The sequence below is a fragment of the Rhinatrema bivittatum genome, chromosome 4 (genome assembly GCF_901001135.1).
Source record: "Rhinatrema bivittatum chromosome 4, aRhiBiv1.1, whole genome shotgun sequence".
Classification (NCBI taxonomy): Eukaryota; Metazoa; Chordata; class Amphibia; order Gymnophiona; family Rhinatrematidae; genus Rhinatrema; species Rhinatrema bivittatum.
In genome coordinates, this window is record NC_042618.1 from 252,403,300 (window position 1) to 252,422,828 (window position 19,529).

Genomic DNA, 19,529 nt, shown 5'->3' on the forward strand with positions numbered 1-19,529 from the left:
ATTAGTCTTAAATGTGCTACTTGCTAACTTCATGGAATGCCCCATAATCTATTATTCGAAAGTATAAATAACCGATTCACATCTATTCATTCAAGACCTCTCATGATCTTAAAGTCCTCTATCATATTCCCCCTCAGCCATCTCTTCTCCAAGCTGAACAGCCCTAACTTCTTCAGCCTTTCCTCATAGGAAAGCTGTTCTATCCCCTTTATCATTTTGGTTGCCCTTCTCTGTACCTTCTCCATCGCAACTATATCTTTTTGGGATGCGGTGACCACAATTGTACACAGTACACCTACAGCTGAATATCAGGAGGGGTGGAAGGACAGTATGTGTATGTTCATATGCATTCTCACTCTCCCTCTTCCACTGTCCACTCTGTAGCCCTCTTCACCTTGCTCCCCACCCCCATGTGTGTGGGGGGCTAGTGTTGTAGGTGGGGCATGTTGGGGGAGGGGATGTCAGTGGTGTGGGAAGAGTGTCAGGGTGTGTGTGTATAGCTGGGATCAACTGAGATTGCTTTGGCTGGCACAATGCTGGAAATTTAACTCCTAGGCCTAAAGTGGAGTAAACGTTAACTTATATTTCTTAGTATCAATTCTATTGCTGTGTCCGTAGGGTAGTAGCAATAGAATACAATTGGCTACCAGAAATATGAGTATACTACACCTCAGACCAGGGATGGAGTTAAATTTCCATTGAAAGCCCTGAGATGTGCCGAGCAAAAAATGTAAGCTCTCAGGGACAGACACCTTCAGCTGAACAGTAAGTACTTTGGTCATGTGCATCCTGACTTTTGCATACTGTTCAGCTATTGGTGCCCACCCAAGAGAGCTTATGTTTGAAATTTAACTCCTTCCTACTTCACTCTAAAACAGCTAAAAGTTTGAGAGTTAATTTGGATGCAGATTTTAGCATGCATTCTCATTTTTCTGTGATGGTTAGGAATGCTTTCTGTAAACAGAAGACAGTTTCAAAACTGGCTTTTTCTGGATTTCAAATCTTTTCAGACCATTGGTTATTTCAAAACTGATTACTTTAATAGCCTATGAGCCTGCCTGGGTGGCTCATGCAAAGGCTGAAGGTGGCTCAGGTGCTGAAGCCAAAGTGGTGTGTAAATGCATAAACACACTAGGATGACACTTATTTTGAAATGTTTGCACTGGCCCTCAATTCAAGCCTGAGTGCAGTTTGAATGGTTATCTTTAATTTTCTGGGTTTTATGAAGGAATGGGCCTCTTTATTTGAGAGGCAAATTGGCATGGTACATTCCAAAAAGTCAGCTGCACTCTAGTCAGGGGGCACCATTAAACCTCCCCAATTTGAATGAGATTTGTAGAATTTGTGTTAGAAACAAAGCCTTTTCTATTGTGGCCTCCTCTTTTTGGAACAGACTCCCACTGGAAATTTGGCTGGAGCAGATTTATTACCTGCTTTTTGAGTAAGGAATTCACCCTAGACAGGGTACAACATATTAGAAAGCATCATAGCAGTCACTAGTGTCGTAAGTATAGCAGGATTATCAGGTCCAGTTTGAAAAAAGCAAACAGTACAGACTAAACTTTAGGAAAATGTTAAGACATGGATTTTTGCTTGGTAGGTCTGCATGGGTGGTTAGAGCTGAGGAGAGGATAAGTGGAAAATGAGGTATTTTAATGGAAGTTTCCTAATGGTAAGATAGTTGAATGATGCTGCCAATGTTTCTGGCTCACTCTGGCTGAAGCTTTTCTGGGCATTTTGCTGGAATGTGTTTTGTGTGCAAATGGTCTGTTATGTTTGTAAAAGATTTTTATAATTTTTAATTGTGTTTTTATTGTTTTTAGTTTCAGTTTGTTTTTGTGCACTAAGCGGTCAATATTCAAATGGGTTGTCTGGTTAAGTCCTGAACTTAGCTGAACAAACCACAGGTTTTAAATTTCCTGCTTTGTCTTACAGGATCATAACGACCTATCGCAAATTGCATGTGCAAATGCAAAAATTTGTATTCAAATGGGAGGAATTGGGGTGGGATAAATGTAAAGTAGGGGGTGGTAGCGCCACTTGCGATAGGTATCACATATTATCGCGGGTCAGTTACATGGGTAATAGCTACACCTTTTTTCTTGGTGGTACAGTCCGAAAAGTGTTTATCGTGGGCAGTATCACAGACCGCAGTATTATCATGGCACATATCGCACGCGATAAAAACTCCAAACAATACCGTCACACCTACCAAACATTCCTGGACCAATAAAAGGTCAACCTTCCTAAAAGCATTTTATGAGTGTCAAGTGTACTTGTCACTCACAAAATGTGTACAACATGTGGAAGAAGAAATTGAACAACAACCAAGGCCATTTCCAAGAAGTCCAAGGGAAGTACCAGCAGTGCAGGCAGAGACTTTGCTGCCATGGCCTCAGGCCCCGGCCCAGCGGCTGCCACACAGGCGGCCATGCATGGGAGATACAAGGAGTGTATCTTTCCTCCACAATCATCCTTGCTGGGCATGCCTGAGGGCTTTGTGGTTAGCAGGTATCGCCTCAGCTCTTGGGTAATCCTGGAATTATATGAAAACATCCAAAGGGATCTGGATCTGGTCACCATAAGGTCCCGCGCCATCCCCGGCCTCATCAAACTCTTGGCCATCCTCCATTTCATGGCAAGTGGCTCCTTCCAAACCACAGTAGGGGTTGTGGGGGGAATGTCCCAAACTATACTCTCATGCTGTCTGGACCAGGTCATCAAAGCAGTCACCGACCGCATTAATCGATACATTAAATTTCCTCATGACAGGCAGGACTTGATGGACTTGAAGACAGGTTTCTATGCCTTTGCATACTTTCCCATTGTTGTCGGAACTGCACTCATGTGGCCATCGTTCCACCCCATCAGAGGGAGGAGATGTACCATAACAGAAGCTCTTCCACTCCATCAACGTACAAGTGGTCTGCAACACTGGAATGCACATCCTGGACGTGATGGCCAGGTACCCGGGTGCCGCGCATGATTCTTTTATATTTAGGGAATCGGGCCTCTTTGACAAATTTGAGGCCGGCCTGTATGGTGATGCTTGGCTCATGGGTAAGACACACTTTTCTTTCTCAGTGCCATCTCTGCATATGGATATGTAGCTAATGGCATCCAAATGGAGAGGGAGGGAGGCTGTGGTGGAGGACACAATCGGTGGCATCACAACTACCTTGTGCGGTTGTGTATGCAGGTCACCTGGCCAAGGGCATGCCTTTTCCCACTCATGTTTCTGACACCTGCCAAAGTAGTGCGGGCAAACAATGTACAGGACTTAAAGGTTGGTAACTGAGGAGCCACTATATACATAGCTGAATCGGCCCGAAAGAGAGGTATTGCTGTTGCTGTGGACCTGGCAGACTTCCACAGATTGCCTGCCATGCCTATAGTGGCCTTCCCTTGGGATCTGGATACTACCTGTAAGGTCAGCCTTACCTTACACTTATTATACAGAGCCCCAAGCCAGGCCAGTACAGGGGTGGGAGTCAGAGTGTGGAAGGCAGCCTGGTTCCCAGCACCAGCAGCACCCTTCTAGAGCCTCTGGTGGTTAGCCATGGACATTGTATAGCAGATGGTACTCCCTCACTCATCAACTCTACGTGTGAGGCAGCAGCTGAGAGTGTGTACCAAGTCTCAGTAAGTACACATCATATTTTGTTTACAATGTAAGATACAAATGTATGAGGTCACATACTTCTGTCAGGAATGCAAGGGTAACGGGACAGAAAATAAACCGATGGGTCATGAAGACTCCATGTTTCCCCTTTACACCACCCAAACTGTACACTAAGGGGCAGATTTTAAAAGCCCTACGCGCTTAAATCCAGGTGGGGTTACGCGCGCCGGGCCTATTTTCAAAAGGCCTGGTGACACGCGTAAAGCCCCGGGACGCATGTAAGTCCCGGGGCTTGCATAAAGGGGCGGGGTGGGGGCGGGGCCAAAGAGGCCTCCGCATGGCCGCTGTGCTGGGAGATTGTCATAATCCGCTATGTTGGTGGGAGGAGCAATCAGATAGGAGTAGCAATCTGATGTATTCCGTAGGTGGAGCTAGCAATATGTAGGGTCTCAGATATCGCCTTGCTAAGGAGTAGCAATCTGTAATGAATCCGATATAATTGTGGGTGGATCCCTGGGCCGGTGGCAGATGACCACGCCCCCGGGAGGGTATCCCGAGAGGGACCACCGGCTAGGCTTGAGTATGGTGACAGACACACATTAGTTCTTTCATTAAACAGGTTTTTAAAACCACCAGAGGTGGCAGTAGTGAGCTGGTATGCCCGGCAGAACTGTAGTCCCTCAAGTACTGGAACAGCGATCCAGGATGGCTGAGCTGTTGAGAAACTGTAGAAAGTGAGTAGGCAGAGTAGGCAGAGTTCATGAATAGAACTAGATGTCAAAACTCACGTAAGGTCTCCAGTAAGCTCAGAAGCTGGAAAGGATTAGGCCCTTGAGGAGCGAGTACCTGGTTCCAGGGAAAGCTCTGAGAGAGCGATGGTAACTCACAATTGCTTGTAGCAGCGATAGCTTCCAGGCAATAGAGAATCTTCAGAGTGTCCAGGAACATGGGCCCTTGAGGAGCGAGTACCGGTTCCTATCTGTAATCTGAAAGTAAAGAAAAAAGAGTGAGGCCCCCGAGGAGCAGGTACCTCTGGTAAGTCTGAGGAGGCAGAGTAGCTTGGGAGATGTAGGCGAAGCAATCCCCTTGCTAACTCAGTTAGATAGTGAAATAGAGACCTTTAAATATTGGAAGCGGATGACGTCATCTCAGGGGGACGCCCCTGAGGTTCGCGCTCTTGCTGGTACTTCAATCAGCGCGCGTGTGCGCCCTAGGTCTTCAGGCAACATGGCGGATCTGCAACGTCGAGCCAGTCCGGGGACGCCGGAGAGAGACGGCACGGAGACGCCGCGGCAGCCAGCCGTCCATCAGACCCGGAGGGAGTCACCACAGAAGTAAAGAGGGTGGAGTGAGGACGTCGAGCAGCGACAGTCGCAACAGAGATCGCGCGTCAGCAGATTGCTGGAAGGGCGTAACTTGTGAGATAAAGGTACGGGGGGGGGGGGGTTCGGGCTGGGGGCGGGACAGGTAGGGGAAGGTGGGGGGGAGGGAACAGGGAAAGCCAGCTGGTCTCTCCGAGGGCTTGGCGTGCGCAAGGTGCACTAGTGTGCACCCCCTTGTGCGCACCGACCCTGATTTTATAACATGCGCGCGGCTGCGCGCATGTTATAAAATCGAGCGTACATTTGTGCGTGCCGGGTAGTGCGCACAAATGTACGCCGCGCGTAAACCTTTTAAAATCTACCCCTATATAATGTGTTGACCATGAAGATACAGAGTAGGTCACAGACAGGCACTTATAAGCAGGCGTTAGCAAACAGTATGGTATGTGAAGAAGGCAACAAGAGGCAATAGTGAAGTTCCACAGTAAGGAGCTTCTTCTTTACCTCTGGCTGTCTTGCTTACCAACATACACGCAGCTTTCATTGTAATGCCATAGCCCATATGTTCTTGCATGCTCGCTAACAGCAGAACAGGAATGAGGCAGGGCATTGGAGCATGCAAGGTCATGTGGAGAGCAAACCTAACTGGATAAGTCTGGCCGTGCCAGAAAACAGTCCTAAATTTAGCTGGATAGGTTTATCTGACTAACTAGGACTTTATCCAGCTATATTCAGCAGAAAACTTAAACAGCAGCATTCACATGAATTTATCCTGCTAAATTTATTTCTGTATCTGGACACTTATCTGCAAATTTTCAGCAGCGCAGCAAGCAATTTATCCGGATAAATTGTTTGCTTGCTGTGCGCATGTTATAAAATGATCGCGTCTATGTGCACACACAGGAACCGCACGCACATGGTTGCGCATGTGCAGCTTTGAAATTCAATCCTTAAATGTGCGCTTGGTGCGCACACTTTTTCCCTAAAAAATTAACACCAGTCCCGGTGCTGGCATTAAGGGCCTCATTTTCTAAAGTATCGCAGGCCTGCGATACTTTAGGGAATGAGGGGCGGGGGGCCGAAACGGGGGCGGGCCTGTGCTAGCCGGCAGCGATCGCTGCCAGTTTCACACCCAATAGCGCCACCATAGAAGGTGTAGCTATTGGGCACGAACTTGGACGTGAAAAGTGCCTTATTTAACATTTTTTATATACCATTGCTCAAAAATCTATCGAAACGGTTTACAACAAATAAAGTCAAAAAACATCATATATTATAAAATTAACATAAAATATAAAACTTAAAACTATCATTCTCTACATAAAATTTCTAATAATCCTAAAATATTTGTCGTCCGCAGCGTCTTCGCAGAATCGGCCCCGGTGACGCCCCGACTCCTCCTCTTCCGGGGCCGACTCCGCCCCCATTTTGGTATCGCACGCGATAAGGGACATTTCGCGTGCGAAACGTCCCTTATCGCGTGCGATCCGTTTAGAAAATAAGGCCTTAAGTCTTGAGGAGCCCAAAAGTTAACAGAAAAGCAGAAAATACTGCTTTTCTGTAGTTATGTAAAAAAAAAACCCCAAATAAATACATTTCGTGTCTGCGGTCAGGTTAGAAAAACAGAAGCTCAATTAACGAGCATCCATTTTCCTAACCAGAGGCTGGGCACAGGTTAGGAAAATGGGCGTTCGTAAAAATGAGCATCCGTATTTCTAACCCACGCACAGCCACTTCTCCTGGGCTCCTGATGCCATGGATGCACTAGGGACGCACAATTTATCCCTAACATGTTGTTTTTAGCGTGGTGGCTCATTTGCCTATTGCATCAAGCGCCCAGGAGAGGTGATTATGCGTGCATTAAAAAAAAGTGCGTCCAGTTTGGATGTTTGTTTTAGTGTGTCGGTATTGCAGTGGCCTGATAGTTTTTAAAATAAAAAATAACATGGACATTATGTGCTGACTGCACCTCAACTCCACCTCCCAGAATTTAAAAAAAGTGCATCCAGTACATGCGAAACTGGGTTATTCGAATCCTTTTATGCACACAAATGGCTTTGAAAAAATTACCCCCTTAAATCTCTGCTTTTCAAAAAATATTCCCCCACTCACTAGCTAAGTTTGCATTCCTAAAATTCACAAGTCAATTTTTTGCCTGACACCCAGCCAGTTAAGTTTGGCTGAAAATATGGTTACAATTAGCTTGTTATTTTAGCTACTTAGCTCTTGAAAATTGATCCCCACTCCAACCTAGCATCCAGTCTTAGGTTCTGACTGGAGTCGTGGTTTGTCGCCCCTGGCTGAGGATGTTGCTGTGGTGGCTGGGCTGAGTTGGGAAGGGAATATAAAAATAGGGGGAAACACCCTGTGTAGCTACAAATAAAGGCTCAAGGCACTGCAGCCCAACAGAGGCTATAGGTCAGGTCCAATTGAGCTGGAATCTCTAAGGAGTAGGAAGAGATTTCTAGGCCAAAAAAAAAAGATCAAAGTTTAGTTATTTTTTTCATGCAAATATTACTTCCTTACTTAGAAACTTCTTGCAAAGTTGTAAGTAGCTGATTTGTCATCTCTTGGTCGTTGGCCCCCAGTGATGACATCAAAATGTGGAGATCATTAAAAAGCAGAACATGATCCTTGGCATGTGGCTTTGTAATCTGTAGAAGTTTCTTCCACCTGTCTCCTATATTCACACCTATAATAAAAATGTAAAATTACTCCTTATCACTACGGATATTTATATGAAGATAAATAATCAACCTTGCTAACCAACAAAATCGGGGTGTGAGATAGTCTGTCATTCATGCCCTGCTTGCAGAAGCTGAAGAACTAAAGCAAAGACTTATCCCTCAACTCCTCCAAACCTGGCAATAAGGACAGAAGAGAGAGATTCTGGTGTTCACTGATGGACTGCTAAATAAAAAACTCAAACTTCTGGGCCATCTTCAATCCCACAGATGGATCTTCCACGCCTCAGTATAGCTGGGGATGGGGATGTTGCAGAATCACATCTGCAGCATCTGGGGTGGGGGTGGGGAAGTCATGGTCATTGCTGATATTTATGCTGAGGATATTCAGTTTCTTCTTCTAATTGACACTTCCATTGAACATATCTTCAAAATATTGAAGATTTACTTTTGCGCCATTCAAAATTTACTAACTCACATCAAACTGGTACTGAACATGGAAAAAACAGAACACTGAATACACACTCCTTGATTTCTCGTTTGGATCAACTACAATAAAACCAATCGACAATGCTCAAAATTTAGGATTATAATAGACCGTAAACTAACAATGAAAAAGCACAAACAGAAAAATTAAAGAAGGGTGCAATAAAATGCACACATTAAGATGTTTAAAACCTTTACTGCACACCAAGACAATTTCAGCACTGTCTTACAGAATCTGATATTTACAACTTTTGATTATTGTAATGCTCTGTTATTAGGATTATCGGCTAGCACTAGGAAATCTTTGCAGATGCTTCAAAATGTCACTGCAAGAGTCCTTTCCGGAAATATAAAGATTGGTCATATTACTCCAGTTTTAAAGTCATTACATTGGTTGCCAGTAAAATTTAGAATACAATATAAAGTCTTGTGTACAATTCATAAAGTGATAAATACAAAAACTCAGATTGGTTGGTTGCGACCTTGCATTTTCATGCACCACAACGCAGCTTAAGATCAGCAAATAATTATTAAGTGTACCATCGTTAAAAACTGCTCATCTAAGTTAAGTAGGAGGCAGGGCGTTCTCTGTTGCTTAAATTATGGAATACAATGCCTATCGAATTGCGAGTATAGGGTGACTTTAAAGTATTCAACAAAGAACCAGAAACTTGTTTATTTAAACTAGCATTTGAGATTTAGAATCTTGGCTGGAGAAAGGTAAAGATAATTTGAGCCACTAGGAAAGAATACATAATTTGATTACCAAATGATATAGAAGATATGGGTTGAGTATTACTGCTAATTATGTTTGTTTTTATAATTGTTTTAATTTGTTATACTTTGTGTTACAAATACTTTGTAGTTTGGAATTTGTAAACCACCACGATTATTCATTAGAACGACGGTATAGAAACAAAATAAAATAAATAAAAGGTGACACCTAGAGGCCAGATTTAAAATTGAAAGTTTTTTTTATTGGATATCATCACAGAAATAATACAGTAGCCGAAAGCAGTAGCAAACAATCATCCATAAAGTTTTCAATATAAATCCCAAACCCATCCAAAACCTATCCACCCCATACTACTCTTGAAAGGAAAATTAAATTAAAACAAAACAAAATAAAACCAAAGACAAAAACAAAAAACCCCGAATATATATATATTAGCGGCAGTTCTGTTCAGGTATAACAACACATCAAATGTTATAAAAAGAAGGGCAACCAAAAAGAGTCACCTAGTTTTGTCAATATAGATCACTATGGGTATGTCAGTGAAAATAAAACTCATGTTAATTACTATCCATTCCCTGGGATTGTCTCCATTGTACAAAAGGATCCCAGATGGTCCTGAAGAACTTTAAATGATTATGACGTAAAGCTGTGATGTGGGCTAAACAATAATAAGTATACAAATGACGTATTATACTTTGAAAAGAAGGAATATCTGTACTTTTCCATAATAGGTCAATTTCACACCAACTTGCAATAAAAATTTGTAGACAAAGCCATTGTTGATATTTTGGGATGCCCACTACCAGGAGCCAGAGTAATGTATAGCGAGAATCAAATATGTTTTCCACTTCTGGTATTGTGGATGTCCAATCAATAATCTGGCGCCAGCAACACTCGATCAATGTACATTGCCACCAAACATGTATATGAGTGCCTATATTCCCACAATTCCTCCAACATAAGTTACTCACCAAGGGATACATGATATATTTTAGATAGTGTTAGATGTCACTGAAACAACATTTTATAACAATTTTTTGGAGATTAGCAGAAATGGAGCATTTGCTAGCACTAGAATAAATTGAATCCCAATCCTCCATGCTCAAACCACCTCCCAAATCCAACTCCCAAGCAAGTAGATGCGGGAATTTATCAACTATGTTGTGATTGAGAATGTCATACACCTTAGACACCAAACCTTTTATCTTATCCACTTGCTCAAAGTAGTTTTCAAATAATGATTTGCCCCGTCTTAAAGCCAAAGCCTTTTGGTGTGCGATTAGGAAGTGCCTATTTGGGCGTATTCTAGAAAATTCAATTTTGTCATGTGATAATAATTAACAATGTCACTTAGCTGCATAACCTCACCTCTATGCAATAAATGACCAATTCGTGTTATCCCATGAACCTTCCAGTCATCAAATGCTTTAAAAGATTTGCACATGGGAAAGGCCATGCTGTGAAAAAGTTGTGAAAAATAAAAATAGGAGGTGCTACCCACAACCCTATGTTTCCACTGTGACCAAATTCGCAACATTGTTCTCAAAGTTGTAGGCAGGCATTGTAGAGAACGCCAAGTGGAACAGGGTTGCCAAGGAAGTGCTGACAGAGGAATAGACCCCATCATATTCTGTTCCAATAAGGTCCATTGTTTTACCGCTGAAGAATTATGAAAGTCAAGAAGCACTCTAAGTTGCGATGCTGCAAGATACCACAATAAATTAGGGATTCCCAAACCACCTCTTTTTTTGGACTGATATAAAATTGTCCGGACTACCCGAGGTGATTGCCTTTTCCAAATAAAATAAAAAAATTTCTTTTGCCATGAGTGCAAGAGAGTGGCAGGCTAAAAGTTAGGCAGAGTTATAAATAAAGAAATCGGGGTAATAAATTCATTTTGATAATGGCTATTTGACCTAGCCATGAAAAGTATTCCCTGTTCCACTTATCCAAATCTCTATATAAAGCACGTGTTAACGGGTTATGGTTCAAATTGAATAGGTCATCTACATTGGGTCCATTATGGGCGCCTAGGTATTTCAGAGAAGACTTAGCCCATCGAAAGGGGAACTTTCAACTGACCTACTCTGGTCAGAGTAGACGCATCTAAATTAACATTCAAAAGCTCGGATTTATCCATATTAACGTTGAACCCTTAGACTGCACTAAAACAACGCAATTCATCTATGACCCCTGTTAGTGAAAAGAATGGCTCGGTGATAGTGAAAACAATATCATCAGCAAATAAATATATTTTAAACTGCTGATCACCCACATTAACACCTTTAATCTGGGTCTGAAAATCTAACTCTAGTAGTAAAGGGCTCTGAAAAAAGAGCAAATAGCAAAGGAGATAATGGGCACTCCTGCTTGTTCCACTGCCTATTGCAAAACAGTCCCCATATCCACCATTTACCTTTACCCGGGCTTCTGAAAAATCATATAATTTCTCAATCCAACATAAAAAGAAAGAACCAAACTGCATTTTCCATAAAATTTTGAATAAAAAGGTCCAGTGCACCATGTCAAATGCCTTCTCTGCATCAATAGACAACAATGCTGTCGTAACATTCTCCTTATGGACCCACCATAGCACGTCAACAATTTTGCGAACATTATCTGATGCCGAATGGTAAGGAATGAAGCCTATTTGATCATAGTGCATTAGTTGAGCTAATATCTTATCAAACTCTCCATTAAAACTTTGGCCAGGATTTTGAAGTCTAGATTAAAAGAAATCAGGCAATAAGAGCCACAGAGGGTGAGATGTCTGCCAGGCTTCGCGAGAACAGAGATGCCAGCTACATTAGTTAGCTGCAAGCGAGCCCCCATCTCACAAAGAGATGAACATACCAGTCATAGGAGCAACCAAGATATGGGAGAATCGTTTACAATAACCCATTCAGTCCCAGTGATTTGCCCACTTTTAAAGTTTTAATAACTTGTAAAACCTCAGGTGTGCTAATTGAGCTGTCAAGAAAGCTCTGTTGTTCGAGAGTAAGCCAGGGTAGAGGTATGGAGATAAATCTATTTCTGACACTACTGTAGATGACTATCATATCTATACTATAAAGGCCTTTATAGAACTGTGTAAACCAGTTCCAGATTTCTGTTGATTTGGTAACATCTTCTTGTGCAGTTTTGACTTTGGCAATGGAATTCTGGAAATGTAAGGTTTTTAAACACCTTGCTAAATAACATTCAGCTTTGTTTCCTCCTTTGACATTCTACAGTTTAGTTAGTTCAAGCTGATAAGCTAATTTGACATCTAAATATTGTACCTCTAAACCGGCTAAAGATAATTTGCAATACACATTCAGATTGCGTCCACATATGCGCTCGTGATGGCTGTGACACCTCTGTTAAAAGTTGAGAGCGTTTAAGTTCCTTTTCGTTTTTGCAATGCGTGGCATAGGAATAGTAAGAGACCCCTCACTACTGTTTTAGAACACTCCCAAATCACAGACTTAGATGTGGAGGTATGAGCATGTAATCGGAAGTACTCCTGTATCTGCTGACTCAAGAACATAAGAACATAAGAAAATGCCATACTGGGTCAGACCAAGGGTCCATCAAGCCCAGCATCCTGTTTCCAACAGTGGCCAATCCAGGCCATAAGAACCTGGCAAGTACCCAAAAACTAAGTCTATTCCATGTTACCATTGCTAATGGCAGTGGCTATTCTCTAAGTGAACTTAATAGCAGGTAATGGATTTCTCCTCCAAGAACTTATCCAATCCTTTTTTAAATACAGCTATCTGCACTAACCACATCCTCTGGCAACAAATTCCAGAGTTTAATTGTGCGTTGATAAAAAAAGAACTTTCTCCGATTATTTTTAAATGTGCCCCATGCTAACTTCATGGAGTGCCCCCTAGTCTTTCTACTATCTGAAAGAGTAAATAACCGATTCACATCTACCCATTCTAGACCTCTCATGATTTTAAACATCTCAATCATATCCCCCCTCAGCTGTCTCTTCTCCAAGCTGAAAAGTCCTAACCTCTTTAGTCTTTCCTCATAGGGGAGCTGTTCCATTCCCCTTATCATTTTGGTAGCCCTTCTCTGTACCTTCTCCATCGCAATTATATCTTTTTTGAGATGCGGCAACCAGAATTGTACACAGTATTCAAGGTGCAGTCTCACCATGGAGCGATACAGAGACATTACGACATTTTCCGTTTTATCAGTAAATATGACATTTTTCAATAAGCGTTCATTAAGGCACCAAAATCGCTGGCCACAATCCAAGTCTGTAAATGAGTCATCTAATCAAAGAGGAGTATGGTTAGACCAGGTAATATTCCCTATATCAGTCCCCATCACCCGATTTTGCAGTAATTTAGCAATAAGAAAGTAATCAATACAGGAATAAGACCTATTGAAGGGGAGAAAAACGTATAAACTTGGGAGCTAGAATGTCTCTGTCTCCAAATATCAATGATGCCCCATTGAGAAATCAGAGAACAGAGCAATTTCCTTGCCTCTTGTGGCTGTGTGAAAGTCTGGTGTGAATTATCTAGCACTGGGCTTTTGGTGCGATTGAAGTTCCCCCTATGATCAAACGCCCTTCCATATGAGAAAGCAATACTTCATCCAGCACTTTGAAAAAGGAACTCTGATCTGAATTAGGGGAATATAAATTTACTAGAGTCAAGGTATCACTACCCACTCTAATTTTTAGCAAAATATATCTACCACCTGGATCTGACAGCTTAAAAAGTACCTCGTGACTAAGGAGTCAGAGATCGAAATAGCAACCCCTGAATATTTAGTCCCTATAGTACTAGCTGCAAAGAACTGGTGTGGATAATCTTTATGAAAATTGTACCTTTATGAAAAAGGAGACATTCATACCATTTCCGTAAATGGGTCTCTTCTAAAAAAGCAATGGCTGCTTTATGGTATGTGAGTTCTGCAAATAAAAGCTGGCATTTCCTAAACATATTAAGACCCTTTACATTCAGGGATAATATACTGGTCACCATTATAAATTACATACACCAAATTGCAAGAACTTATGTGCTGCACCCTGGTGAAATAAGCAAACAGTGTAAGCAGCTCCTTCAAAAGCTATACATACATAAAAGAATAACAAAGTTAAACACCCCCCAAAAAAGTACCCAAAACCCTGTATTTGATTCGCCCAGCCTCCCTGGCAGATCCACCTACTTCTGGGGAACATAGGCGACCAGTCAAAATGGGAATAGAACCTAGTCCCCTCAATCATCCAGCAAAAATATTATGCAAAACATAACCAGCACTGTATTCCAACATAGAAACTATGAAGACACAAAAAAAGCACTGCAGCGTAAACACTGCACTTTTAACTGTGTACTAAGATAAAAAGTCCATATCTAGTAGTAAATAGCCTCAAAGGAAGTTCAGATGAACTCCAAATGGGGGAAATCTTTGATGCTTTGGTCCAACAGAGCAGAGTGAGAATTATCCGACTGCCTGCGTAGCCTCCTGCTTCTTTTTCCAACACACTGCCATCTCGGATAGTTATCCACCTATGATGCATCAGCTGCCATCTTGGAAGCAGAAACGTTAAAAGAAATATTTGCTTGCTTAAAATCTTCCACCACATCCATAACGGATTTCACATGGAATATGGTGCCTTTAACCACAAAAAGCAGGTCAAAGGGAAAAGTCCATCTATATCTGAGATTCACATCTCACAACACTTGAGTAACTTTGCGCAGTTCGTAGCACTTACGGAGAGTGGAAGGCGCCAGGTCTTGAAAAATAGAAATGGAGTGACCTTCCAAGTCAATTCCGGTTGTTTCCATGCCAGTTCAAAAATAAGAGATATTTGAGCAAAACTATGTAATATATCATTTTTAGAGCCAAGTGCTCTATGGGCTCTTTCAATTTTTACTGGAGAAAGAATGCTGTCACTAGGCAATGCTTCATCTCCTTGTAGAGTAAGTATATGGGTGCAGATATTCTTTGCCACAGACATCGCATCTTTGCATGCATCAGATTCAGTGACTCTCCCCCCCCCCCCCCCCCATGTTCTCAAATTGCAGCGTCTGGAGCAGTTTTCAAGGTCTTCCAATTTTTCTGTCAGCGCCGCAGATTCAGTTTGTATAATCTTCTGCTGCACCATTAACCTATTTATGGCGTCAGCATGGCCTTCGACCTGGACATCAATTTCATCTATGCGGGCGCCCAGAGCCGCTAAGTCCTCTTGCACCTCAGAGATTGACTCGAGAAGGTCTTTTTTATGTTGTTTTAAATCTGCTCTGATTTCTAGGAACAACCTATCAGTTCGTCCTTAGTCAGCAAATTGATGAGTTCTAATACAAGACCTTTTCCTCTCCTTGGTGTAATAATTCTTCTCTCAGGTTTAGGGGCTGAGTTGAACACACTACAATGCTCCAGGGTAAAAAGGTAAACTGTGACGGGGCTGGCCAATGGCACCGGTAGCCCCTGTCACATGGTAAGGGCAAAGGGCCGCTGGTGCCATTTTGATTACTGGCAGCCGATGGCCCGGGAGCAGGAGATCGCTCCTGGGCCCCCTGTTGGACCACCATAGACTATCGGTGAGTTTTCGGGGAGTCAGAAGGGTGGGGGGGGGGGGTCTAACCACTTATATGCGTGATTAAGTTGAACCAGCTTTTTTGTGCCTTTTTTCTGGCATAAATTTCTCGACTTATACATGAGTATATACGGTAAGCTCATACATGTCAGCTTCTTTGAATGCCAAATTGATTTCCAGATAATGCAGCTTGCCTTTCGCTTGGCTAACAGAAATTCACCCTCCCATCTTTCAGATAGAGAGCCATCTAAGGGATGCGCCTCAGACTTGTCAGAGTTAATCCGTAGATAAGCAAACAATGCAAAGCTATAAAAAACTGCTAAAATGTCCCCCAAACAGACCTGAGGGTTGCCCACAAACAAAAACATATAATCTGCAAACAGACCTAGGTTCACATATATATCATGAAAAGCCTCCAAATTTCGCAGTTTAATGGCAAGGAACGCTAATGACAGGACAAAAAGCAAAGGTGATGACGGGCATCCTTGTCTAGTGCCCCTGCCCAAAGTAAAGGCAGCAGACAATACGCCATTCACTAATAGCTGAACCTGGGGTTGATCAGTCGGGGTGAAATTCTGCATCAACATGACCATACGCACAGTTACTTGCATATCAGGCAGGCAATTTTGGACAGGACAATTTTCAAAAGAGATTCCCACATATAAAAAGTGTTTTACCCATGTAAAGTCACTTGCCTGAGAAGTGCTCACCCCTATCTGATGGAAACAGCCAGAATCTGCCTCCTTATACTTTCTGGCTGTTTCCAAGCTGTTATTGCCCAAGTTACCACACTGATAACAAAAAAAAAACAAAAACCTCCCCAAAATACTAAAAAAAACTAACTGCTAAGCAGTAGCCAATTCCTCCTTCCTGCCCACGCCCTTAATATGATAAAAAAAAAAAATGTAGTGCAGCAAAGCAGAGCCCTACCCCAATATCATTTATAACTGTTCTGCAGTAAACGGTATAGATCCTCCCCAACCCCTAGCTTAAAAAAAATTGTAGTAAAAAAATCCCCACTCCTACCCCCAAATCTAAACCTCTCCAGAAAATAGAGCTGGGGGAGGAGATGCCCTTACCTCCTCATACCAAGCGCCAATAGCTCTGACAACTACCAGCACTTAGTATTCATTTATTCACTGTTCTCAGGCAATGATTGGTCCATTCACTGACAGCTGTCAGTGAAAGGACCAAGCTTCATTCAGAAATCAGTAAGGTAACAGCTTCTCCTCTTCCAGCTCTGCTTAATGGACAGTTTTGAGGATTTGGGGTTAGGGGGGGGTGGGGATTTTGGGACACAATTTTTTTTTTAAGGTAAGTAAGTATTGGGGGAGGGAGGCACTGATGTGCTGCTCGCTGTGCTACAAATTTCAAATGATATTGAGACGACTGTTTCGCCAAGCTACATGTTTTGAATATATTGGGAGTGCAATCCACCTCTGCCTGGCCCTATTTTTATTTTTTGGGGGGGAAATTGTGTAAGCTAGTGTGCAGCATAGTTACTAGGATAACTTTATTTGGGTAACGTGAGCCAAGTATATTCAGTGCCACTGATAATTCAGCTGAACTTATCCAGGTAACTTTATCCAGATAATGTCTCCACTGGCCAGTTTATTGAATATTGGCTTGTATGTGTACAGTTTTGGCTGGAAGAAATATTCACATAAAAAGGAGATGAAAATCTGAGGTTACTTTTTGCTGGAGCAATTTAAGAGGAAAAATGTGCGAGTACTTTTCCTTTGAAAACTGGTGCAAAGATCACAGGTAAAAAGTACCTGCAGACTTAGCAGCAATATAGGAAGTTTCATAATTGCTCCATCCGAAAGTACCAGAAATTCCTACATGGAATTGATTTTTATGTAAGATAAAGCATCCTGAGACTGGAAGTAAAGAGACTTCTAAGAGGAAGTCTAGTATAGCTCCATTTAGCAGCATTGCATTAGGGCCTTAACCCATTATGTCCCAAATTTTTTAAGATGCTATCCTCTAAATAGGTCACTGGGGCATAATGGGTTAAAGAAATGCAAGCCAAGGGTTCCTGATGCCACTACTCATAAAACCAATCTGAAGAAATTGTTCTTTGAATAAAAAGCACAATACAAACTAGAGTCTAGCTTGAAGGAGAAGGCAAAGAGCTGAAGATCTGGGGTTTAACCTCACTGCTAACATTTGCAGTGTCTCCTTCAGCAAACTGGTTAACCTTGCTTTGCTCATCTTAGATTGTAAGTCCTCTGGAACAGGGACGTTATAGCTCTGTGATTATCTTGCATGGCGCTGTGTGTGTTTGCAGCACGTTGCATACACTTACACAATTTTTGTTATTATTTAAGCATCAAATGAGAGAATGGGCTTGAAAGGGCTAAAATGCTGACAGAAAAGCAGCATTCCCAAAGCATTCAAGGAGGATAACTTTGAAACAACTGTATGCAGCAACATATACGTGCATATATGGCCACGCTTACTTTCCATGTAGCAGACACAAGTGTATGATAAAATATGCGTGTCATGGGGGTGAAGGAGAGGAGACCTACCGCCTGGACCGCTGGAGGAGAGGAGTTGTGGGATTATTGTAAACCCATTATCACCTGTGAGAAGTTAGCTGGCTGGGACTCTGCTGGGCTCTGCCCTGACTTCATCTTTTGGTGACCACCTCCCTCCCCATAGAAGATCAGCATGCCCCTTTGGGAGAATTTTTTCTTTTTGCTCTATCTTACTTTGGAATGGGGAAGAAAAGGAAAATGAAGCCCCAAACCTCTACTCCAGTTCAGTCTTCCATTATAGGTCTGATGGATTATCATCTACAAAGGATAGCAGGTATGCCAGTAGATGCTGCTAGTTTGGTGGGTTCAGATTCCTCAGGAGCCTCCTTGAGCCCTGACATGGGTCTACCGCCATCTCAACCAACTGGTTAGTTCGTTTTGATTTCTACTTAGTCATTAAATGAAGAGGACACTGGGACACTTGATCCATATGGGGTGGGAAATAGTGTGGTTTCTCAACCAATTGACCCAACCATTGCTTTGTTAGGTATTGCAACTAGTAGAAATAATTTGAGATCTGTTAGAGATTCCCCAGTATTGGGCAATCTGGAGGAAGATACTGAGCCTATTAATTTTATACTTGCGGATGTGTGGAAAATGAGCTAAAAAATGGACTGGATCTTAACCCAATCCACTTCTCAATTTATGCAGTACATGGGGGACTCTAAGAATAAATTAGAGAACTATGATCTACATATATCTGCTTTAGAATCTACACTTACTATCCTTGCTTCTCAGGTTAGATCCTTCAGACCTCGAATGTTTATTTTATAAAGGACAGTGTGATACATCCTAATCAGATAGAAAGACTTGAAAATAAACAGAGAAAACTACATTTTCTAAAACTTTCAATTACTAGACTTATGTCATCTATAGAATTATTTAAAAAATATACTACTGAGATTTTAAGCTTACCCTCTAATTGAGAACTTGTCCTGTCGAATATCTATATATGCCAAGTCCTAGGAAGACACCAGTTGAGGATGAGGATGACTTAGATATTCTATTACCTGCTAGCTCCATTTTTTCTAGTTTTTTTTTAATCATCAATAGATAAGATTCAAACAAGAGCTACTTTATTGGTGTCTTTTTGTGCAGAAAGGGACAAAGATATTGCCTTTCAGAAGCACTTTAAGAATAAACATTTCCTTTTTTGCAGTCACAAAATCCAGGTTTCCTGATGTTTCTAGAATTACTCAGCTTAGAAGAAAGCAATTTCTCCAGTTGAAACAAAGGGTTTTGGCTATTGGGGCCACCTATTTCCTATTTTTATTTACTAATTTATTTTTTAAACTCTTTATTTATAAATGTTTCCAACAAAAAAACAGACATACAAAAGAACAGAGCAAATACAATACACATATCTGAACATGTCTCACTGCTAGTCAGAAGAATAGTCAGAGTACAATGATCTAGTGGTAAAGTAATCCTCCAGCTCATATCTGAAAGCAAGGATGAAAAAACAGAAACTTAATCTGAATTATTTGCAATAAATGATCGATACAGACCCCAGATTATGTTATATTTAAATTGTTCATGTTTAAGCACATATCGGAGATTTTCAATGTCTGCAATGTGACGAATTTGCCATCTCC

At 41.8% G+C, this 19,529-nt stretch overlaps 1 protein-coding gene across 1 annotated transcript in view; it reads right to left on the minus strand.

Annotated features, from left to right (window-relative positions):
- Window positions 1-19,529, minus strand: part of TTC38 (tetratricopeptide repeat domain 38) — a 134,683-nt gene that overhangs the window by 26,749 nt on the left and 88,405 nt on the right. The window contains exon 11 of the mRNA XM_029600040.1: window positions 7,471-7,636. Coding sequence (XP_029455900.1) covers window positions 7,471-7,636 — 166 coding nt within the window. The remainder of the gene's footprint in view (window positions 1-7,470; window positions 7,637-19,529) is intronic.